This window comes from Manis javanica, chromosome 7 (assembly GCF_040802235.1).
Source record: "Manis javanica isolate MJ-LG chromosome 7, MJ_LKY, whole genome shotgun sequence".
Classification (NCBI taxonomy): Eukaryota; Metazoa; Chordata; class Mammalia; order Pholidota; family Manidae; genus Manis; species Manis javanica.
In genome coordinates this window covers 89,086,024-89,109,196 of record NC_133162.1, presented here as the reverse complement: position 1 = coordinate 89,109,196, position 23,173 = coordinate 89,086,024, and the positions used below count along the sequence as shown (strand labels likewise).

The window sequence follows — 23,173 nt, the reverse complement described above, 5'->3', positions numbered from 1 at the left end:
TAAAGATATGTTTGTCTCAATAATTAATAACAAAATTTTAATTTCTATGTTTAAGGAAGGTCCCCATTAATTAAAAGGTGGAATCTCTCTTCAGTGGAACTGTCTTAATTAAACATGCTTAAGCTCAAACTGTGCAAAAACCAGGAAAATTCAGGGACCCTTAAACAATAGAACTTTGAATAAGCCCCACTCTCAGTGAGCAGCCAGGTATCTTTTTTCGACCAAGTTCTTGTAGTGGAATAAACTGAAAAAGATGTTAATAATCACAGGCAGCACCTAAGTGCAGAAGAATATTTTTAAGTATCAAGACCTTGACAACACAATCCTCAGCCGAGGAAGGAAGGTCTTTTATTCCTAAGGTCACTTTCAAGGACCAGATGATCAGAGCAAGTAAAAGATAACCTGCATTTTTTAAATAAGAGAGGCTATATACTACATAAACTTACTCCATAATAATTAAAAGCACATTAGCATAAAGATATAAACATTTTAATATAACTTGTTTGAGCAAAAAAAACCCAATATAAGAGTAAATTTATTTAAGGTGTCAGTTTTTTACTTGTTAAACTCTTGGGAGTTGGCCAAATATTATTTTAAAATATAATTAAAAAGGAACTTAACTAAGGACAATTTCTTACCTACAAATGCAAGGTAGAAATCAGACCATTCAATAAAGCATAGTTAGGTAGAAATAAAGGGTTAGGATCACATGCATACATCAAATCTTAAAAACAGCTATGTAAAAATGACTTCATATGCATAGAAAAAATATCTGTAGGAATATACATTAAATGTTAATATGGCTGTTGGTGAAGAATGGTATTAGAAGTGAAATATGTATTGCTTTCATTATCAAGAAATACTCAAAATATGTAGTGAGATAGACAATATAATGCTGGTTGGAACACAAAGAGATGCAAGTTGATTTATTTCCACCAGTGTATTATATATGAGACCATTGCTAACCAAATGCACCACATTCTGCTAAGTACAATAAGGAAAACCAAGATGAATCAACAAAATCAAAACTCATATCCTCAAAAAGGTCATGATCTAGGATTAGAGATAACATACATGTTCCAACAACTAAGTACAAGGCAGAATTCAAAATGCGCTATAATAGTAAATACAGAGCATTAGAAAGGCAAGGAAGAAGAGAGATTAATTCTCACTGAATGGAATCAGGGAAGTTTAGACAGAGATGGTTATTCTCTGTGAATGAATGATGGCGGGGAAAAAAGTCCAGCTCATACTGAGCAGTCACTACGTGTCAGGTTCTGAAATGTGCTCATTCATTCATTCAACCAACTATTCATTAATTCACCCAGTCCTCATATTCACCCCACAAGGGAGGTACTATAATCCCTACTTTACAAACCAGGACACTCAAGTTTGCTCAAGCTCACACAACTAGTAAGCAGGAGAACCAGGACCGAACCCAAGTCTGCCCTTCATCACTCTGCTATGCTGCCCTTCTCAACAAAGAGGAAACTCTGTGACTATAGGCCAAGGAAGAATGATGAACAAGGTCACAGAAGAAGGAAATTTACACTTATTGAAGGGTCTCTAGTGGATCGGCCCCTATTAAGTGCTTTTTATATGAAATTCTATTTATTTTTCCTATGAAAGGATCATTATCACCTCTATTTTAACAATGAGAAAACTAAGGTTTAGATAGATCAAATATCAGGTCAAACATCTAATAAGTAGCAAAATAAATTTAAACCAGGTCCAAGTCCAATCTGAAATGAAGCTTGACAGATGGATAGCTTTACATACAGTATCTTATTTAAGCCCCCAAACAACACTGTACTTCTATAGTATTATTTTTCTCATTTCACATATGAGAAAATGAGAAACGAAATAAGGTAAGTAATTTCCCCAAGGTCACAGAATTGATAAAAGGTGGACCCAAAATTTAACCTAGACAGCCTGCCTACTGAGCCAGAATTCTGACTCTGGATAAACTGCCGGAAAGGGAATAAATAGAAGCCAAATCATGCACAACCTCTAATGTCAAACTTGCAATCCATTAGCAGTACAAACTCATGGAAGATTTTTTTTGTTATGGAGAACATGACCAAATAATGTTTTAGGAATAAAGTACCCAAACAGGCATATCAAAATTAGATTTTTGGCACATAAAGTTTAATAAGACATGAGCACTTTACCTATACAGCTTTTCAAATACGGCTCACCATTCTTTCAATGAGGTATATTTAATTCACCTAAGATCATCTATGTAGTCACTCAGCAAGCATTCAATTATAATAGCCCTACTAAAGCACAAAGCCCCAACTAGGTGCTGTAGTACTTTGCTTAGCATAAACCATATTAGCTTTACCCATTATTATCTCTTTCTACAGGTTTCTTTACACAGTTGGTGTGGAGATTGCAAGTTGAGTAATTTAAAATTGAACCTGCCTTCCCAAACTAAAACAGGGAGGAGATTGGATGAAATATCAAAAATGTAAATAGGATTTTGCTGTTCACATTTCACTTTGCCTTTTGGCTGTCATGTACAATATCTTATACCAAACATTATCCCAAGCTGACCAGCCAAGAGGCCTAGGAATGCCCACCCACAAAATAGGTTCAGCATAGGTCAGCAACAAGCAGAGGCTGACTCATCCTATTAGCCAGCATCAATTTTTACTGAGTCCCAGAGCCCCCACAGTGCTTTTCATTTTTCCTGCCAGTGACTCCCCCTCTCCCTGAACATTCCCTGTCCCAAATTCCTGAAGCCCTTCCCCATCCCACCCTTTTTTAAAAATTGAGGTATAAGTGACAATGTTATATTCGTTTCTGGTGCACACATTGAGAAATGGTCACAAGTCTAGTAACCATCTGTCACCATACAAAGTTAACAATATTGCTGACCACATTTCCCATTACTTATTTATTTTATAATTGCAAGTTTACTTCTTAACCCCAGCTTTGAAAAATCACTGCCGACCCTGCCCAGCACGAGGCAGACGCGCGGGTTTTGGTCGCTTTTTCCCTTCCCCCCTCCAGCCGCGCGTCTCCCCACTCACCAGATGCAGGGCCAAGGGCAAGAGCAACAAGAACAGCCACAAGTAGAGGTGGCAGCTGTTGGTGAACTTGCTCTGCTCGGGGTCGTGGTACCAGCCCCCAGTGAGCGCGGCCCACACGCCCTGCCGGAGCAGCTGCAGCGCCTGGGACACCATGCCGCCTGCGCCCCGGATCCCAGTCGCCCTGCGTTCTAACACGCGGACCCGCGGGCACCGCCCCCTCTGCCTCTTTCCGCCCCACAACCCCAGGCCAAGCCGCTCTCCCGCCTGGACCCGCGAGCCGCGGTGTCGGAGCCGGCTGCTGCCGCCAAGTAGGTGGGCGCCATGTCCGAGGGGGGCAGGATTTTCCCATGGTGCTCAGAGGCGGCCTCTCCGAGGATGCTCCGGAGGCTCCGCCCAGCGCCCGCCCTGAGCCCCTGCGCAGGCCTGCCGCGTGGGGTGAGAAGGGTTTTTGTGAGGCCCTCCAGCCTCTCTTCTTCGGCCTTTGCCCGCTGCCTCCTCCTGTCCGCCCCTGTTCGTGAAAGGCTTAAAAATAAATGCAGAAGGCACAAACCAGGATTTGTTCCTGTGCCTTTTCCTCGTTGGCCGCCTGCACCAAAATATTTATGTAACACAAGATAACCACATCACTCAGTGCCATTTCCTCCCTTGAGCCCTGCCTGTACTCCTTCATTTTCCTTAATGAATGCTGACCCCAGTTCTACCAAGATAAGCTCCCCTGCCCTTTGGCACTTGACCTTTCTTCTTCCCTGACGTTTTCTCCTTCTCCTCCCTGGAATAGATAACCACCTTTCTGGAATACTTTCAGTATCCTCAGATAGGCTACTTGTTTTTTTATATATTTCCTAGAACATAATCCCAGGCATCAGCCAGTTATTTAGAACATTGATCTAAGTCTTTCCCTTCAGGTTAGGTGGGAAGATCCACTAAAAGGTATCATTCAACTAACAACTTCTAAGCTTTTATGGTATATTATAATTTATGGTAAATCAACTTTAGATTCTCTTCTGAAAGCAGGTTCTGAAAGATGGATACAGAGGAATCCATCTTTGTTAGAAGAAAGGAAGCCCTCATTATTAGTAACTGATAACTTAAATGAGTTTCAGGGAAGAGAGCAGGGTTTGGAAAAGGAGGAGACAAAAGGGAACTATCTTCCATAGGAATGAGCAGAGGAAGCGCTGTGTGGGTTAGGGCCTTGAGGAAGAGCAAGGATTGGAAGGATGGATAATCCCCACACATGCCTTTCCTACATCATGCCTACTTCCCCTGCCCCAAACACAGCACCTCTTCTCTGAGCTGTGTGCCTCTGTAAGCCCTGGCCATGCTCTGGTCTGCAGCAGCATTTGCTCAGAGCTTCTTTAGTCAGCGCCAGTAAAGGCATGCAGCCTTCCCACACTGAAATGAAATAAGGGGAGTGTATCCTGAGGAGGAGATCCAGGCCATGAAAGTACACTGGGTAACAATAAAGTGAACACTGCTGTGTATGCCTTCAGCCTTAACCACTCTTTAATCTACTCTGCATTCATCTACAGGAGTGACTAACAAATGTCACAATGCTACTTTCTACAGTGGAAGAATAATATTCTCAAAGACAAGAGGATGCTTGTTTTCACATGGCCTCAATGCTTGGAAACTACCAGGTGTTCCATAAATGTTTAATGAATGAATCAATATATCAGTCAACTCCATGAGAAAGACTCACACTTTCAAGTGCGTGGATCTTGGAGGAATGGCCATACAACAGGTCCATTCCCACACTGAGGGACTGCCCTTATTCATTCATGCCTGATTCATCAAATATTTATTGAGCACTCTCTGTGTGCCAGGCATTTTTGTGAAGACTGAGAAAACAAATAGAAATAAAATATAGTCCCTACCATGAAGTTCACAGACTGTAAGAGGGGATGGGGAGATTAACAAAGACAACAAAATGTGCTGTGTGCTAGCTATACTATTGTTGAAGATGCCAGCAGATAATCTACTTGCTGTGCAGTTGCACAGGACAAGCCTCGCAAGTAAGTTCCCTTATTAAAACTGCCACCTACCAATCTGGAGTGGCTTGCCTCTTTCTTCAGCCTCTCCCTGCCCTCTTTGTCAAGGGGTCAATTTTAGATTCTGCACAGGGAACTCCCAAGGTTGCAAACCAACACATACAGGTAGGAAAGTCGAGGCACTAAAGAGGAGATGTGTTCAAGTCTGTGAGGCAAGGGTGTTTGGTGTCAGTGAGTTCTCTGGGTCTTTTGAGTTCTTCAGGCTATTAGCTCTCCTGGCAGATGAATGTGAACAGCTCACCAGGCAGATATACATGAGGAAAAGGAAACATGGCAATTTGGGGAAAATGTCAGGATAGTTGAATATACCTAGAAGGTAAGACTGGGAAGGGAGGAAATGGATCAATAGGAAACAAGGAGAAGGCTTAGCAGAGATCAGTTCTGTGGGTCATATGAAGTTCTTCATACCTTCTCCTAGGTACTTTAAGGCTGTAAGTGTAAGGTAAACGAAACCAGACCACGCAAGCGGCAAAAAAATTTATTAGCACAATGCCGGGCCAGGTTCACTGGTCCACGCACAGGCCAGGGAAGTCGCGCCCAGCAGGAGGGGCAACAGGCTTATCAAGGGAGATAGGAGAGCCCTGAGGGCATTGTAAACAGAACTAATTGGCCGATGTGGGCGTCATAATCACCGATGATTGGTCATGCTGCATTGCTGGAGATAGAGTGCTACAACACATATTCTAGGCGGGACCTGCAGCTAGGGACCTACCGTTAAATAATTTGAGTGACATTTGCCATTCTCTTCCTTACTTGGCTTGAGTCGGGTTCCTACAGTGAGACCTGTCCCTTCTTCCAGTACCTCCCATCTTACATTAAGCATGAATGTGATCTGGACAGCAGTATAGGGAGAAATGGTAAAAAGCTGAACCAACAGGAATTGAAATGATGTTGAGGGGTTAAATATGAGTTAGGGCTTAGAAACCAATTCAGTGTAGAGATGAAAGAATGAGGTGACTTTCCAATTTTGGTTAGTGTGTCTATGCTGTAAGATAAGGTTATAAAATATAGTCCATTTAGCAGAAAAAAATGGCTCCACTGAATTTGAGTTGCCTGGGAACTTTTCAGGGTGGGGGACAAGATGAATATAGTTCTGGAGCTCAGTTGGGAGAGATGTCTGAAAAGAGACTTAGGCTTGGGGAAAATCATCATGAAGTTCCATAAAAGGGGAGACAATCTCATGGAAAAGAATGTGGAGGAAGGAGCATGAGGACTGTGGCCCAGTAGGATGAAAGGCACAGGCAATAAAGGAGGAGGGTAAGAGACCAAGACCCTATTATCACCAACAAACTACGTGGGAAAAAGCAATTCAAGAAGGAAATGGTGAGGACTGTCAAGTGCCATAGAAGAGGTCAAACACAAAGGCTAAAAGTTGTCAAAATTGTCATTAAGAGTCACCTATGCCATAGCAGCTTTAGGGATTGAAGATGGTGAAGTGAGATGCCTAATCTCATTATAACAAAAAAGGGTTAACGTGTAGTGAAGGAGTAGACACAGCCAAACTAAGCTGCTCCTTAGAGGCCATGCAGGTAGGTGTGATCTCAATCCATGTAAATGCAGGTACAGTGCCAGCAAAGTGTTCCTTTTGACTGGCTTTTAATATGGGGAAAAATAAAGCATGTGGCCTCTGCACTGCTCTGCTTTTCCTGGGATGGTCTTACTATATTGTCCTGGCTTTAACTATTATGTATATGTTAGTGACTCTGAAATCTCTGTATTAAGCCATGACCTCTTTTCTGAACCTCAGACTTAACATCACTTGGGTGAACACCCATCCCAAGACCTTTAAAATGTTCAAACATGTGCTCATTGGCTTTACCCTTCTTGTTATTTCTCTTATTGTTCCTTCTGTATTTTGGATCTCAGTTAAAGCTACAATCTACCTAGTCATTTAGAACCAGGAGCTATCCTTGATTCCTCATCTCTGTCCTTCTCCTCTCCCTGGCCACTATATCCAGCCAATCACTAAACCCTATCAATTTAATCTCGAAATAATTAACTAGATATGCTTTGCTCTAACCCTACTGCCACTACTTCAGGTCCAGTCCTCAGGAATTTTCACTTGAACTTAACACAGTGACTTCCTAATGGGTTTTTGTTGTCTCCAATTTAACCCCTTAGATTAATTAAGGTCCAGCCCAAAACAGGGAAAACCCTTAGCTTTCAAACACAGACAGTTTTACATGGGAAATGGAAAAGCTGAGAAAGTAAACAATGGACATTGAAGAATCCAGAGATTAGCCAAAGCACAAGCAGTATTCTAGGACCAGAAGAACAGTGAGAAGAGGTGGTATTGTCAGAGCTGAGAAGCCAGGGATTGGGAGCAGGAGAGAGAGCCACAGCAGGTTAGTCTGGAGAGAGCTGGAACCTGGAGGATATGCAGCTGCCACAGGAGGTGGCACAGAAAGGTGATGGTTGGGAAGCATACATAAGTACCTGACTTCTCTCCTTCAGCCTCCAATCGTCTCCCTGGACTTTCTACTGGCCAAACCTTCTGGAGCCACAGTGCAAGGAAGTCTGAGGAGTGTAGTTACCTGTAATACACAGATCAGAGCATGTGAAGGGAGCTGGATCCCAAAGCCAAAGTGATTTATACGAAACGTAAATATGACCTGTTACCCCTTCTTAAAATGTTTTCCATCACACTAAAAACCAATGAACAGTTAACTGTCCTCTAAGCCTTGCCCTCACTTAATTCCTTTAACCTTATTTCTGGAAACCCAAACTGCTTATATTTCTTTGCACACTCCATGCTGCTTCATGCCTTTCTGCCTTTGCTGATGATGCCATTTCCTTAGCAAGTCAAAACATCATATGTCAAAATAGCTACACACACACACACACACACACACACACACACACACACACACACACACACACACACTGGTGGCATTCTGATTGGAACTGAATATACCAGTCAATTTTTTTTTGGTATCATTAATCTACAATTACATGAGGAACATTATGTTTACTAGACTCCCCCCTTCACCAAGTGCCCCCCCACATACCCCATTAGTCACTGTCCATCGGCGTAGTGATATACTGTAAAATCACTACTTGCCTTCTCTGTGTTCCACAGCCCTCCCCGTGCCCCACCCACATTATACATGCTAATCGTAAGGCCCACTTTCTTCTTAACCCCCTTCTCCCTCCCTTCCCACCCATCCTCCCCAGTACCTTTCCCTTTGGCAAATGTTAGTGCATTCTTGGGTTCTGTGATTCTGCTACTGTTTTGTTCCTTCAGTTTTTTCTTTGTTCTTATACTCCACAGATGAGTGAAATCATTTGGTACTTGTCTTTACCCCCTGGTTTATTTCACTGAGCATAATACCCTCTGGCTCCATCCATGTTGTTACAAATGGTAAGATTTGTTTCCTTCTTATGGCAGAATAATATTCCATTGTGTATATGTACCACATCTTCTTTATTCATTCATCTACTGATGGACACTTAGGTTGCTTCCATTTCTTGGCTACTGTAAATAGTGCTGTGATAAACATAGGGGTGCATCTGTCTTTTTCAAATTGGAGTGCTACATCCTTAGGGTAAATTCCTAGAAGTGGATTTCCTGGGTCAAATGGTATTTCTATTTTGAGCTTTTTGAGGAACCTCCATACTGCTTTCCACAATGGTTGACTAATTTACATTACCACCAGCAGTGTAGGAGGGTTCCCCTCTCTCCACAACCTTGCCAACATTTGTTGTTGTTTCTCTTTTGGATGGCAACAATCCTTACTAGTGTGAGGTGATATCTCATTGTAGTTTTAATTTACATATCTCTGATGACTAGCAATGTGGAGCACCTTTTCATGTGTCTGTTGGCCATCTGAATTTCTTCTTTGGAGAACTGTCTGCTCAGCTCCTTTGCCCATTTTTTAATTGGATTGTTTGCTTTTTGTTTCTTGAGGTGCATGAGCTCTTTATACATTTTGGATGTCAATCCTTTTATCAGATCTATCATTTATGAATATATTCTCCCATACTGTAGGATGCCTTTTTGTTCTATTGATGGTGTCCTTTGCTGTACACAAGATTTCAGCTTGATATAGTCCATTTTTGCTTTTGATTCCCTTCCTTGGTGGGATATGTTTATAAAGGAGTTGCTCATATTTATGTCCAAGAGATTTTTGCCTTTGTTTTTTTACAAGAGTTTTATGCTTTCATGGCTTACATTCAGGTCTTTGATCCATTTCGAATTTACTTTTGTGTATGGGGCTAGACAATGACCCAGTTTCATTCTCTACATGTAGCTGTCCAGTTTTGCCAACACCACCTGTAGAAGAGGCTGTTATTTCCCCATTGTATGTTCATGGATCCTTTATTGTATACTAATTGACCATATATGTTTTTGTTAATGTCTGGAGACTCTATTCTGTTCCACTGGTCTGTGGCTCTGTTCTTGTGCCAGTACCAAATTGTCTTGATTACTGTGGCTTTGTAGTAGAGCTTGAAGTTGGAGAGCGAAATCCCTCCCACTTTATTCTTCCTTCTCAGGATTGCTTGAGCTATTTGGGGTCTTTTGTGGTTCAGTATGAATTTTAGAACTATTTGTTCCAGTTCATTGAAGAACTCTGTTGGTAATTTGATAGGGATTGCATTAATTCTGTATATTGCTTTGGGCAGGATGGCCATTTTGACAATATTAATTCTTCCTGGACAAGAGCATGGAATGAGTTTCCATTTGTTGGTGTCCTCTTTAATTTCTCTTAAGAATGCCTTGTAGTTTTCAGGGTATAGGTCTTTCACTTCCTTGGTTAGGTTTATTCCTAGGTATTTTATTCTTTTTGATGCAATTGTGAATGGAATTGCTTTCCTGGTTTCTCTTTCTATTAGTTCATTGTTAGTATATAGGAAAACCTCAGATTTCTGTGCATTTATTTTATATCCTGTAACCTTGCTGTACTCTGATAATAGTTCTAGTAGTTTTGCAGTGGAGTCTTTAGGGATTTTTAAGTACAATATCATGTCATCTGCAAATAGCGACAGTTTTACTTCTTCTTTACCAGTCTGAATTCCTTGTATTTCTTTGTTTCATCTAATTGCCATGGCTAGGACCTCCAGTACTATGTTGAATAACAGTGGGGAGAGTGGGCATCCCTGTCTTGTTCCCAATCTTAGAGGAAATACTTTCAGTTTCTCACTGTTAAGTATGATGTTGGCTGTGGGTTTATCATATATGGCCTTTATTATGTTGAGGTACTTGCCCTCTATACCCATTTTGCTGAGAGTTTTTATCATGAATGGATGTTGAATTTTGTTGAATGCTTTTTCAGCATCTATGGAGATGATCATGTGGTTTTTGTCCTTCTTTTTGTTGATGTGGTGGATGATGTTGATGGATTTTCGAATGCTGTACCATCCTTGCATCCCTGAGATGAATCCCACTTGATCATGGTGTATGATCCTCCTGAAGCATTTTTGAATTCGGTTTGCTAATGTTTTGTTGAGTATTTTTGCATCTATGTTCATCAGGGATATTGGCCTGTAATTTTCTTTTTTGGTGGGGTCTTTGCCTGGTTTTAGCGTTAGGGTAATGCTGGCTTCATAGAGTGAGTCTGGAAGCATTCCCACTCCTTCTATTTTTTGGAAAACTCTAAGGAGAATGGGTATTATGTCTTCTCTGTATGTCTGATAAAACTCTGTGGTAAATCCATCTAGCCCAGGATATTTGCTCTTGGGTAGTTTTTTGATTACCAGTTCAATTTCTTTGCTGGTAATTAGTCTGTTTAGATTTTCTGTTTCTTCCTTGGTCAGTCTTGGAAGGTTGTATTTTTCTAGGAAGTTGTCCATTTCTTCTAGGTTTTCCAGCTTGTTACCATATAGTTTTTTGTAGTATTCTCTAATAATTCTTTGTATTTCTGTGGGGTCCATCATAATTTTTCCTTTCTCATTTCAGATTCTGTTGATGTGTGTAGATTCTGTTTTTCTCTTAGTAAGTCTGGCTAGGGGTTTATCTGTTTTGTTTATTTTCTCCAAGAACCAGCTCTTGGTTTCATTGATTTTTTTCTATTGTTTTATTCTTCTCAATTTTGTTTATTTCTTCTCTGATCTTTATGATGTCCCTCCTTCTGCAGAGTTTAGGCTTCATTTGTTCTTCTATTTCCAATTTTGATAATTGTGACTCTAGACTATTCATTTGGTATTGTTCTTCCTTCTTTAAATAGGCCTGGATTGCTATACACTTTCCTCTTAGAACTGCCTTCACTGTGTCCCACAGAAGTTGGGGCTTTGTGTTGTTGTTGTCATTTGTTTCCATATATTGCTTGATTTCTATTTTGATTTGCTCATTGATCCATTGATTATTTAGGAGCATGTTGTTAAGCCTCCATGTGTTTGTGAGCCTTTTTGCTTTCTTTGTATGGTTTATTTCTAGTTTTATACCTTTGTGGTCTGAGAAGTTGGTTGATAGAATTTCAATCTTTTTGAATTTACTGAGGCTCTTTTTGTGGCCTAGTATGTGGTCTATTCTGGAGAATGTGTTTCTTCCTTGGTGAGTCTTGGAAGGTTGTATTTTTCTAGGAAGTTGTCCATTTCTTCTAGGTTTTCCAGCTTCTTAGCATATAGGTTTTCATAGTATTCTCTAAGAATTCTTTGTATTTCTGTGGGGTCCGTCATGGTTTTTCCTTTCTCATTTCTGATTCTGTTGATGTGTGTTGATTCTCTTTTTCTCTTAGTAAGTCTGACTAGAGGCTTACCTATTTTGTTTATTTTCTCAAAGAACCAGTCCTTGGTTTCATTGATTTTTTCTATTGTTTCATTCTTCTCAATTTTATTTATTTCTTCTCTAATCTTTATTATGTCCCTCCTTCTGCTGACTTTCAGCCTCATTTGTTCTTCTTCTTCCAATTTCTATAATTGTGATTATACACTATTCATTTGGGATTGTTCTTCCTTCTTTAAGTATGCCTGGATTGCTATATACTTTCCTCTTAAGACTGCTTTCGCTGCGTCCCACAGAAGTTGGGAGTTTGTGTTGTTGTCATTTGTTTCCATATATTGCTGGATCTCCATTTTAATTTGGTCATTGATCCATTGATTATTTAGGAGCATGTTGTTAAGCTTCCATGTGTTTGTGAGCCTTTTTGCTTTCTTTGTACAGTTTATTTCTAGTTTTATACCTTTGTGGTCTGAAAAGTTGGTTGGTAGGATTTCAATTTTTTTGAATTTACTGAGGCTCTTTTTGTGGCCTAGTATGTGGTCTATTCTGGAAAATGTTTCATGTGCACTTGAGAAGAATATGTATCCTGTTGCTTTTGGATGTAGAGTTCTATAGATGTCTATTATTTCCATCTGTTCTAGTGTGTTGTTCAGTGCCTCTGTGTCCTTACTTATTTTGTGTCTGGTGGATCTGTCCTTTGGAGTGAGTGGTGTGTTGAAGTCTCCTAAAATAAATGCATTGCATTCTATTTCCTCCTTTAATTCTGTTAGTATTTGTTTCACATATGTTGTTGCTCCTGTATTGGGTGCATATATTTTTATAATGGTTATATCTTCTTGTTGGATTGACCCCTTTATCATTATATAATGTCCTTCTTTATCTCTTGTGACTTTCTTTGTATTGAAGTCTATTTTGTCTGATGCTAGTACTGCAACACCTGCTTTTTTCTCCTTGTTGTTTGTGTGAAATATCTTTTTCAATCCCTTGACTTTTAGTCTGTGTATGTTTTTGGGTTTGAGGTGAGTCTCTTGTAAGCAGCATAGAGATGGGCCTTGCTTTTTTATCCATTCTATTACTCTGTATCTTTTGATTGCTGCATTCCATCCACTTACATTTAGGGTGATTATTGAAAAATATGTACTTATTGCCATTACAGGCTTTAGATTCATGGTTACCAAAGGTTCAAGGGTAGCTTCTTTACTATCTAACTGTCTAACTTTACTCGCTTATTAAGCTATTATAAACACAGTCTGATGATTCTTTATTTCTCTCCCTTCTTATTCCTCCTCCTCCATTCTTTGTATGTTAGGTGTTTTATTCTGTGCTCTTTTGTGTTTCCTTTGACTGCTTTTGTGGGTAGTTGATTTTATTTTTTGCCTTTAGTTAGTATTTGATTGTTCTGCTTTCTTTCTGTGATTTTATTTTCTCTGGTGACATCTGTTTAGCCTTAAGAGTGCTTCCATCTAAAACAGTCCCTCTAAAATGCCCTGTAGAGGTGGTTTGTGGGAGGCAAATTCCTTCAACTCTTGCTTGTCTGGGAATTGTTTAATCCCTCCTTCATATTTAAATGATAATCATGCTGGATACAGTATTCTTGGTTCAAGGCCCTTCTGTTTCAGTGCATTAAATATACCATGCTTCTGGCCTGTAAGGTTTCTGTTGAAAAGTCTGATGATAACCTGATGGGTTTTCCTTTGTAGGTGACCTTTTTCCTCTCTCGCTGCCTTTAATACTCTGTCCTTTTCTTTGATCTTTGCCATTTTAATTATTATGTGTCTTAGTGTTGTCCTCCTTGGGTCCCTTCTGTTGGGAGTTCTGTGTGCTTCCGTGGCCTGAGAGGCTATTTCCTCCCCCAGTTTGGGGAAGTTTTCCGCAATTATTTCTTCAATGACACTTTCTATCCATTTTTCTTTCTCTTCTTCTTATGGTATCCCTATAATGTGGATATTGTTCCGTTTTGATTGGTCACACAGTTCTCTTAATATTCTTTAATTCCTGGAAATCCTTTTATCTCTCTCTGCATCAGCTTCTCTGCATGCCTGTTCTCTGGTTTCTATTCCATCAATGGCGTCTTGCATCTCATCCATTCTGCTTTTTAGTCCTTTCAGAGATTGTTTTATTTCTGTATTCTCCCTCCTTAGCTCTTGCATATTTCTCTGCAAGTCCATCAGCATGGTTATGACCTTTATTTTGAATTATTTTTCAGGAAGATTGGTTAGATCTATCTCCCCAGGTTCCCTCTCCGGGGAGGATGTCTTGTGATTCTGGTCTGAATCAAATTCTTCTGCCTTTTCATGGTGATGGGCAGATGGGGTGTGTGTCAGCTGGGAGAACTAAATACCTTGCTGCTTGCTCCTCACATTCCTCTCCTGAGAGAATGGTGATCCCTAGCAGCGTGTGTTGGGCAGCTGCATGGAGGTGCGGCCTCTATGTCTGGCCTGGGTGGCTCCTGTGGGCATGGCCAGCCTCGGGCAACTGCTCCGCTATGGTGAAGCCACACCAGAGGTGGAAGGGACGAGAGGCTGTTTATCCCATTAGGGGCCTCCAGGCTGCACTGCTGCCCAAGGGGTTAGAGCATCTGGAGTTCCCCAGGATTCCTAGCTGCTTGGCTGAGTGAGCTGGAATGCTTCCAACCAGTTGTGAGGCCCCTGTGCTTTTAAGACTTTCAAAAAGCACTCGCTTTTGTTTTGTCCCAGGGGCGCCGGCTGTGGGGACCCGCTCACAGGTATTATTGTTCAGTTTCCCTAGTATCCAGCACACCATGCACTGTGTCTGCACTCCCAGTGCAGATGAGTAGGGCTGGGTATTTAGCAGTCCTGGGCTCCCTCTCCCTCCCCACTCTGACTCCTCTCCTCCCACCAGGGAGCTGGGGTAGGAGTGTTGCTCGGGTCCCGCCAGGCCGCGGCTTGTATCTTACCCCCTTCATGAGGCGCTGGGTTCTCGAAGGTGTAGATGTAGCCTGGCTGTTGTCCTGTATCTTCTGGTCTCTCTTTTAGGAATTGTTGTATTTGTTGTATTTTCAAAAATATATATGTTTTTTGGGGGAGATTTCTGCTGTCCTGTTCACACAGCCATCTTGGCTCCTCCTCTACTAGTCAATTTTGAAAGAACTGATATCCTTAATATCAAGCCATTCCATTGATGAGTAAAATGTATTCCATCATTTATTACGGTCTCTCAATAAAATTTTATACTTTCTATGTAGAATACTTGTACAGTATTTATTGGCACCCTGTGTGGGCCATTGTTCCAATTGATTAGGGATGAGAAAATCAATGTAAAAAAATTGAAATATTATGGAATTGGAATGAATTGGTATTGAAATAATGAAATTTACATGAAACCTGGAACAGCACTCCTTGAACATCAGAGTCACATCCAGGCTTCAGTCAGTAGGAATTTCTTGCTAAGTGTGCTTGTCTAGCAGCCCTAACATGGGTAGTATGGCTGGAGAAAGGGGAATGACTCAGCTATGTCTGAGTTACCACAATATAAACAGTGGGTTGGATTGAATAAGATGGCTTTGCAAAGTAGTAAACTCACTAATGTGCTTGGCTTCCCAAGGCCTCTTTCACTACTTGCCCCTGTCAACTGTAACACTAAATGGACATAGACATACTAAAGATTGTTCCTGCAGAGGATAAAGATATGACTATGCCAAAGAGCAGACCCTAGGGGAATGGAATCAGTCTAGAGCCCTGGAGAAGGAATGGCTGATAAAAGAATCTATGGCAGGTTTTACCTGGGTCTGACCTTCCCACTGAGACTAGGTAATTCTGCTGCTCAAGGAAGGATTCATGTTGCTCAAGAGAGACTCTTTATCTGCAAATCTGCTTTCAGCATATCAGCCCCAATGAGTAGCTAGACTGCAGGCCCATTTTTGTTCACTAGCTATTCTGGATGAAATACTCCTTGGACTCCCAGAGAGCTCTGAGTGTGGGCAGGTGGAAGAAGTTGTATCTGCTGGAGAATTAAAGTAATGACTAATAAAATTGCTCATAGAAGTAGTGCTAGCTACTAGTCCTCATTAATTAATTTGCTCATTTATAAATGAGCAAAAAAAGTTAAATTATTAAAATAATTAAAAATTTAAAAGTTAACATCTCTAAGAAAATGTTCCCACTAAAACAGAATACATGAAGAAAACCAGAGGTCCTAAAAATTAATATTCTCTGACATTTGAGAGATTAGATTGATTAAAAATAACATGCCATTTATTAAAGAGGAGAAAATGCAAAGTAGAAGAAAATTTTAGCAATTAACAGAATTAGGTATGAGCATATATAAACATTTTCAGAAAACAGAGAATAATACTTGTCAACTCATTCTATGAGGCATTTCCCTGATATCCAGGGATAAAGACATGACGATAAAAGAAAACTACAGACCATTCATTATACCCCATCACTAAAGTAAAAAATACTCAACAAAATATTGGCACTCTAATTCCAACAAGCTATAAAAAAGATTATATACCATAATCAAGTAGGATTCATCCCAGGAATTCAATGTTGGTTTAACATCCAAAAATCAATTAAGTATTTGAGGGTGGCCCTACTCTGTGTTGCCGGGCACCACAAATCATTGCTATACTCTTATATACCCATTCTCTGAACTACTAGAAAATATGCTGCCTCAAAAAGAGTGAATATACTAAGGAAGGGATAGTTATGGGACCCAGAAATAAGGTATTGAATAAAGAAAGAGAAAATAAAAAAGAATTCTCTGCATAACAGCCTATGGAACAGCAGGTCTAGAGAGTAACAAACCCAGATGAAGCATCAAGATGGATTTGGAATGCAATATCTTTAACAATTTTAGGTCTATTTGAATATAGATCTGTAATTTTCTTTTCAAAATTTATTTTGATTTTTTGGTAAATTGTACTTTCAAAAATAATTTTTCCAACTCATTCAAATGTTCTACTTTATTGGTATAAAGTTGTTTATACTATCCTCCTGTGATTTCTTTTAAAAGTGCCTGTAAGATACACAGTTACATGCACCTTTTCATTCCTCAAATCAGTTGTTTGTGTTTTCTCACTCTGTTGTGATCACTCATCAGGGATTTATAAATTTTCGTAGACTTTTCAAGGAATACATTTTTTATTTTGCTGATCTTCTCTACCAAATTTTTGTTTTCTGTTTTGGTCATTTATGTTCTTATTTTTACCTCATGTCTATTCTATTTGAGTTAATTTGTTTTTCATTTGATAATCTCTTGAAATGGATGCCTGGCTCATTTGTTTTTTCACTCCCTCCAATATACACAGTAAGGCCTATATATTTTCTTCTAAGCATGGTATTAGTTTCACATGTCATATTTTGATATGTTTTTATTATTGTTCAGTTCAAAATATTTTATATTGGGATTCCATTAACCCCTGGATTATTTACAAATGTATTACTTCTAAATATGTATAGATACATATGACCACTTTATAATAACCTATGGTATCTCATTTAATTCCAGAGAACATACTCTGAGAAATTTCAATCATTTGTTGAGATTTATTTTATAAGAAAAAATATAGTCAGTTTTGTAAATGTGTGTTTAAAAAGAATGTTTATGTGCACATTTAAAATGCAGGGTTCTAGACTGGTGGTTATCATACGGAAGGGGAGATGGGTAAAAGAGATGAAAGGGGAAAAACTAGTGAGAATATTTGACAGCTTGATCTGGGTGATGGTTTCATGAATGTAATAAACATGGCAAAATTCACTGAGCTTTACATTAAGATTTATGCATTTTATTGTATGTACCTCAAAAATTGTAAAAAGATGTAGGGTTCTATAAATGTGCATTGATTAAGTCTGATATTCATTTGTTCAAGTAATCTGCATCCTTATTGATTTATTTCTGCTTTTCTATGAATTACTGAGAGTATGTCTATTTTAAGTTCTGTCAAATACAAACACACATATACAGAGTACTTATAAAATAAACCATATTCTTTACCATAAATCAAACCTCAGTATATTTCGAATATTTGAAATCATTCAGAGTGTTTTCTATGAAATTAAGTAAGATTATTAGAAAATCTTCATATATAATGTGTGTGTGTGTGTGTATCCAGTTAAAACTTTCAATTAGGTACATCCAGTTACATTTTTGTTTATCTTTCTGAGGAAATGAATCTTTTATAATTATATCTTTTATAATTATGTAGTCACTTCAGTAATGTTTTGCTTTAAATTCAATGTTGCCTGATATTAATATAGTCACAACAGCTTTCTTTCAGTTAATATTTGTATGACCTATCTTATTGTATAATTTTACTCTCTTTTCTGAATCTTTATGTTCTAGGTTTATCTCTTCTAAGCAGTATATAGTTACATTTTTATTTTTTATATACTCTGATAATCTTTGCCTTAATAATTGAGATACTTTGTTTGTTTATATAAAATGTGATTATTCATATACTTGAATTTAATCATATTATCTTACAAATGATTTGCAATTAGTCCTGCTTCTTCTATTCTCCTTCTTGGGTTCCTTTGGGTGGTGTATGTTTTATTATCCAAACTTTCCCTATATTAGCTTTAAAGTCATAAACCCTTAAACCCTTTCTTAAGAGGTCAGAAATATAAATTGATGTATTTTTAATGGATGTAGAATTATACAATAGAAAAAAGTCAGAGCATGGAGGACACATGTGAAAAGTCACACAGAGGAGTACAGGCATGGATTAGGTGTTATTCTATTGTGTAGGATTTGGAGGTGAAGCAAAACTTATTTATAATAATGTAGGGATTTCATAGAGTCTAGCATAAAGAATTTGGAGGATGCAGAGAGCAGGTCGGCTGATCTTCAGCCAACAGGCAAAAAGAAGTGTAGAAATAAGGACAAGACTGTGTTTAGGAGAAACTTCTACTATGTGGAATACTAACCCTTTATTCCAAGATAATTTGAGATTTTCCCAAACATGCTTAGTTCTGCCCAAGAGTAAACATATAATATAAATAACATTTTTTGGCTCTTTTAACTGCATATTACAACTCAAACAGTCATATTCATTTGAAGTAGAAAACAGCTGTTATTATAATAATTAATTTTTAATTTTTATTATAAGGTAAAAAGTAAGGAGAAGAAATGGAAAACAAAAAAAGAAAGGAAAAAGCAGAGTAACCTTTACTTATTTGTAGCACTAGATGGCACCAGAACACCTCTTCAAACCTAGTGAAATGTGGTACATTGCTGATATTACAAAGCAGGAAAAGACTTCAAAGGATGAAACCAATACTCCAGAGAGCTTGTTGCAAAAATGACAGCTCTATTTTTCACCTGATTCATTTTTCAGTCTTCTGAAGGTCAGTGTGTATTTTGTGTGTGTGTGCATGTGTGTTTTTCTAGTGTGTATTATTTATGTTTAAAATTATTTTCCCCTAACCTTCTAAATAAGTAAGTGTCCCTGAAGAACAGAATAGAAATAATAGAAATAATCAGGGTATATTTTAAATCATAATTAAACAACTCTTCATAATAAAATATTTTACCTAAACATTAAAAGGGTACATCATGAATCCCCCAAAAACAGCCAAACAAAAAAATTAACATTAAGATAGATCCTAGGGAAATTGACTTCTGATCACAGAGTAAGGAAGGACCTTGGTGAATTCACTCTCCCAAAAAATAATGAAACATAGGCAAAGCACACAAATCAATAATTTCAAACCCTGAAAATTAACCAGAGCCACAGATTGAACTGCAAATCATCTATCCAAGAGAAACTATTGAACTTAACTAAAAGAGTGGGGTCTATGATGTTTATATAGGGATATTCTCATCTCTCCTCTACCCCAAGCTCAATTACTTGCCTTAAAGAAATATAAAAGGGTTAAATGAGTGAAACTAGACAATAATTCAAATCCACACAGAAATAAAGGTCACCAATAAAGGTAAAAACAAAAGTAAATATAAAAACAGTATAAATATATTTTTATTTATAACTTATTTATATTCATATCTGTCTTAAAAGACAGCTGCATAAAGCAAGAATTACAATATTGTGTTGAAGGGTTTATAATACATAAAGATAATATGTATTAAAAGAAAAGTATAAAGGAAATGTGAGGAAACAGTTATACTGTAGTCAAGTTTTTAAATAATATTGTAATTAAGTTAATATTATCTGAATTAGATTGTTTTAAGATACTGATTAACAATCTTAATGATTAATCAGATAATCCCTTGACAACCATAAGAAATTAAATTTTTAAAAATACACCAAAAGAAACAATAAAGGAATTAAAATTGCATACTATAAAATATCCATTAACAATAAAGAAGACAGTAATGGAGAAATATAGAAAAAAGACATGGGACATATAAAAATAAATATCAAATTGGCAGATGTAAATCTTAGCTTATCAGTAATTATATTAAGTGCAAATATATTGAGCATTAGGATAAAAAAAGGCAAAGATTGGCAGAATGAGTTAAAAACCATGATCAAGATATGTTGCTATAAGATATACATCCCAGATTCAAAAATACAAATAGGTGGAAAGTAAGAGTTGAAAAAGCTATAACATGCAAACAAGAGAATTTGAGTGACTATTGCAATATCAGACAAAATAGAGGAGACAAAAGTTGTTACTAAGAAAAAGACAAACATTTCATAATGATAAAGGATTAATTTATTAAGAAGATATAATAAGTATAACATATATGCACCTAACAACAGAGTCCCATAACATAGAGAACTGACAGAATTACAGGGAGAAATAGACAAGTCAACAATAATAGTTGGAGACTTCTATAGCCCACTTACCAATAATGAATAGTACAACTAAGCAGATCAATAAGTAAACAGAAGTCTAAATAACAATGACATGTTGTAGATATCCTGTAAAGGCAGCATCAACCTTCACCCAGAATTTGGTTTGAATGTCAAGACTGATGGTGACACACAAACACCAGGAAAGAATGAAAAATTTTATTACTTAGATAATGAGGTTTTCTGGGGAAAACACTGCAGGTCTCCCAAGCATGTCTGAAAAGGGCTTGAATGACTCGGGAAAGGAAAATGCATTGGGTTGTTATTGTAATTAGAAAGTTGGAAGAGATGAGGGGGCCCACACACATAGGTAGAGGCTTGAGTGGTTTGAATCACCTGCTGGTGCCAAAGGAGGAACCACTTAGACTTTCTTATCAAATTGCCCAAACATAAGGAAAAGCAACAGTGGGAAAGATGAGGTTTAAAAGCTATGAGCAGTCAATAACAAGTGTTGGTAAGGATATGCAGAAGTTGTAGTTCATACACTACTGGTGAGAATTTTAAATGGTACAACTACTTTGGAAAGCAGTCTAGCAATTCCTCAAAAATTAAACATTAAACACCATCAACCTATCTATTCCACTTGTACGTATATACTTAGATAAATGAAAACATATATCCACATGAAATGAAGTATATGAATGTTCATGGCAAGAATACTCATAATATCCCAAAATGGACACAAACCAAATGACCATAAATTGATGAATGGATAAATTAAATGTGAAATATCCATATAAATTATTCAACATTAAAAGGAATGAAGTTCTGATACATGCAATAACATGGATGAACCTTGAAAACATACTAAGTGAAAGAAGCCAGTCACAGAAGATCACATACTGTATATCCCAATCAATTATATGAGATACCAAGAATAAGCAAATCTATAGAGACTAATCTATGTATTAGTGGTTGCCTGGGGCTGTAGGTAGGAGATAAAGAAATGGGAAATGACTGTTAATGGGCATAGGGTTTCTTTTTAGGGTGATGAAAATGATCTAAAATTAGATGTTGGTTATGGCTGTACAACTTGAGAACATACTAAACATCAATGAACTGTATGATTTAAATAGGTGAATTACATCTCAATAAAGCAGTTTAAAAACAGTTTAAAAATAAACAAACAAAAATATATGCTTGAAAGTATCTGGTCACCTTCATAAGATAGTTTAGATTTTCTCTTGGAGATATTTACCAATTCTAGAGGAAATAATTTAGACTGAGAAAGTTATGATTTTAAAGGGTATCAAAGGGCTTCTGGGATATGAAACAGTTCTGTCTCTTTACTTGGGTCATTATTACAAGGGGTTTGCTTCATAATAATTCATTAAGTTGTGTATGTATATTTATGTATTTTTCTCTGTAAGTGCTCTATCATAAAATAAAATCATGATTTTTAAAAAGAGAAACATTCTTACAAAGTCATCAAACTTTGAAGATGAAGAATCTTTGGGTAACCTGGCAAAAAATTAGTTATCTATAAGGAAAATACTAGACTGGCCTCAGAATTTTCTTTAGAATTATACTATTTGAGAAGTTGATGGAATTGTGGTTGCAAAGTCCTCTGAAAAGGATCAATGTAAGTTTTTGCTTCTATTATAATGGATCTGAGATTTTATAACAGACAGCAATGGCTTCCATTAAATAATCTGCCAGGCACTACTATAAGCATTTTACATCTATTAACTCCTTTAGTGTATAAAACAACTCTCTGAGGTAGGAGGTATAATAACCCCCATTTTACAAATGAAAAAACAGGCATAAATAGCGTTATTTACATATTAACTGTGCCCCACTTATATAGAATATATAATTTCAAACATTTACAGAGCATCCACAAATCTGATCATATATTCATAAAAGAAAATCTTAATGAATTTACAAGAGGAAAAACAGTACAAATAGTATTTTCTGCTCATAGTTTAACAAAGTAGAAGTTAATTACCCAACTAGAAAACAAAACAACCCTTATCATCTAGAATTCTTAAAAATTATTTCTTAAAGACCTGTTGGTTCAAAAAAAGAGGTAAAGATCAAAGGAATGGAATACCTTGAAAATAATGAAAGCATGATATATCACAACCAGTGGATACCAAAAAAATAGTGCTCAAAGGAAAATTTGCAATCTCTATTAAAAATTGCTATTAAAAATGTGTAGAAGAAACCACTGATTATTTATGAAAAGCCATTGTCCACCCCTTCTTTGTGAGCCTGGAAGATTCAATATTACAAATAGATCAATTCTTGCTGGGTTAACTTGTAACTCTAACACATCCCAATTCTTAAAACTCAAAGGAACAAACTAAAATTATGCACTGCAACATGGATGAATCTTACAGATAAAATGTTGAGCAAAGTAAGTTCAAAAGAGTACACACTGATGATTCCATGTCTATAAAATTAGCAAAGAGAGAAACCTAATTTATGATATCAGGTTAATGAGTGGAAGAAGCAAAAGGGAGTTTCAGAGCTTCTGATGATGTTCTGTTCCTTAACCTGGGTGCCACTCACATATACATGTTTAGTTTGTGTTCAGCATGGAAAAATAAGCAAAGAAGAATTGCCAGGAAAATTCTGGAAACAAATTACTGAGGAGGACTAGTCCTAGCAGATACTGGAAGACTGTGGCCCTGGGGCGTGAGTAGATAGA

General features: G+C 37.6%; 1 protein-coding gene across 4 annotated transcripts in view; it reads right to left on the bottom strand.

Annotated features, from left to right (window-relative positions):
- The window catches only part of PCNX2 (pecanex 2), a 402,596-nt gene extending 399,244 nt beyond the window's left edge, over positions 1-3,352 (bottom strand). For 2 of the 4 annotated variants that reach the window (XM_037017074.2, XM_037017075.2), the window contains exon 1: positions 3,036-3,352. In XM_037017074.2, the coding sequence (XP_036872969.1) occupies positions 3,036-3,188 (153 nt within the window). In that variant the 5' untranslated portion in view covers positions 3,189-3,352. The remainder of the gene's footprint in view (positions 1-3,035) is intronic. The other 2 variants (XM_037017071.2, XM_037017072.2) reach the window with 1 other exon arrangement.
- Positions 3,353-23,173: the final 19,821 nt, after the last annotated feature.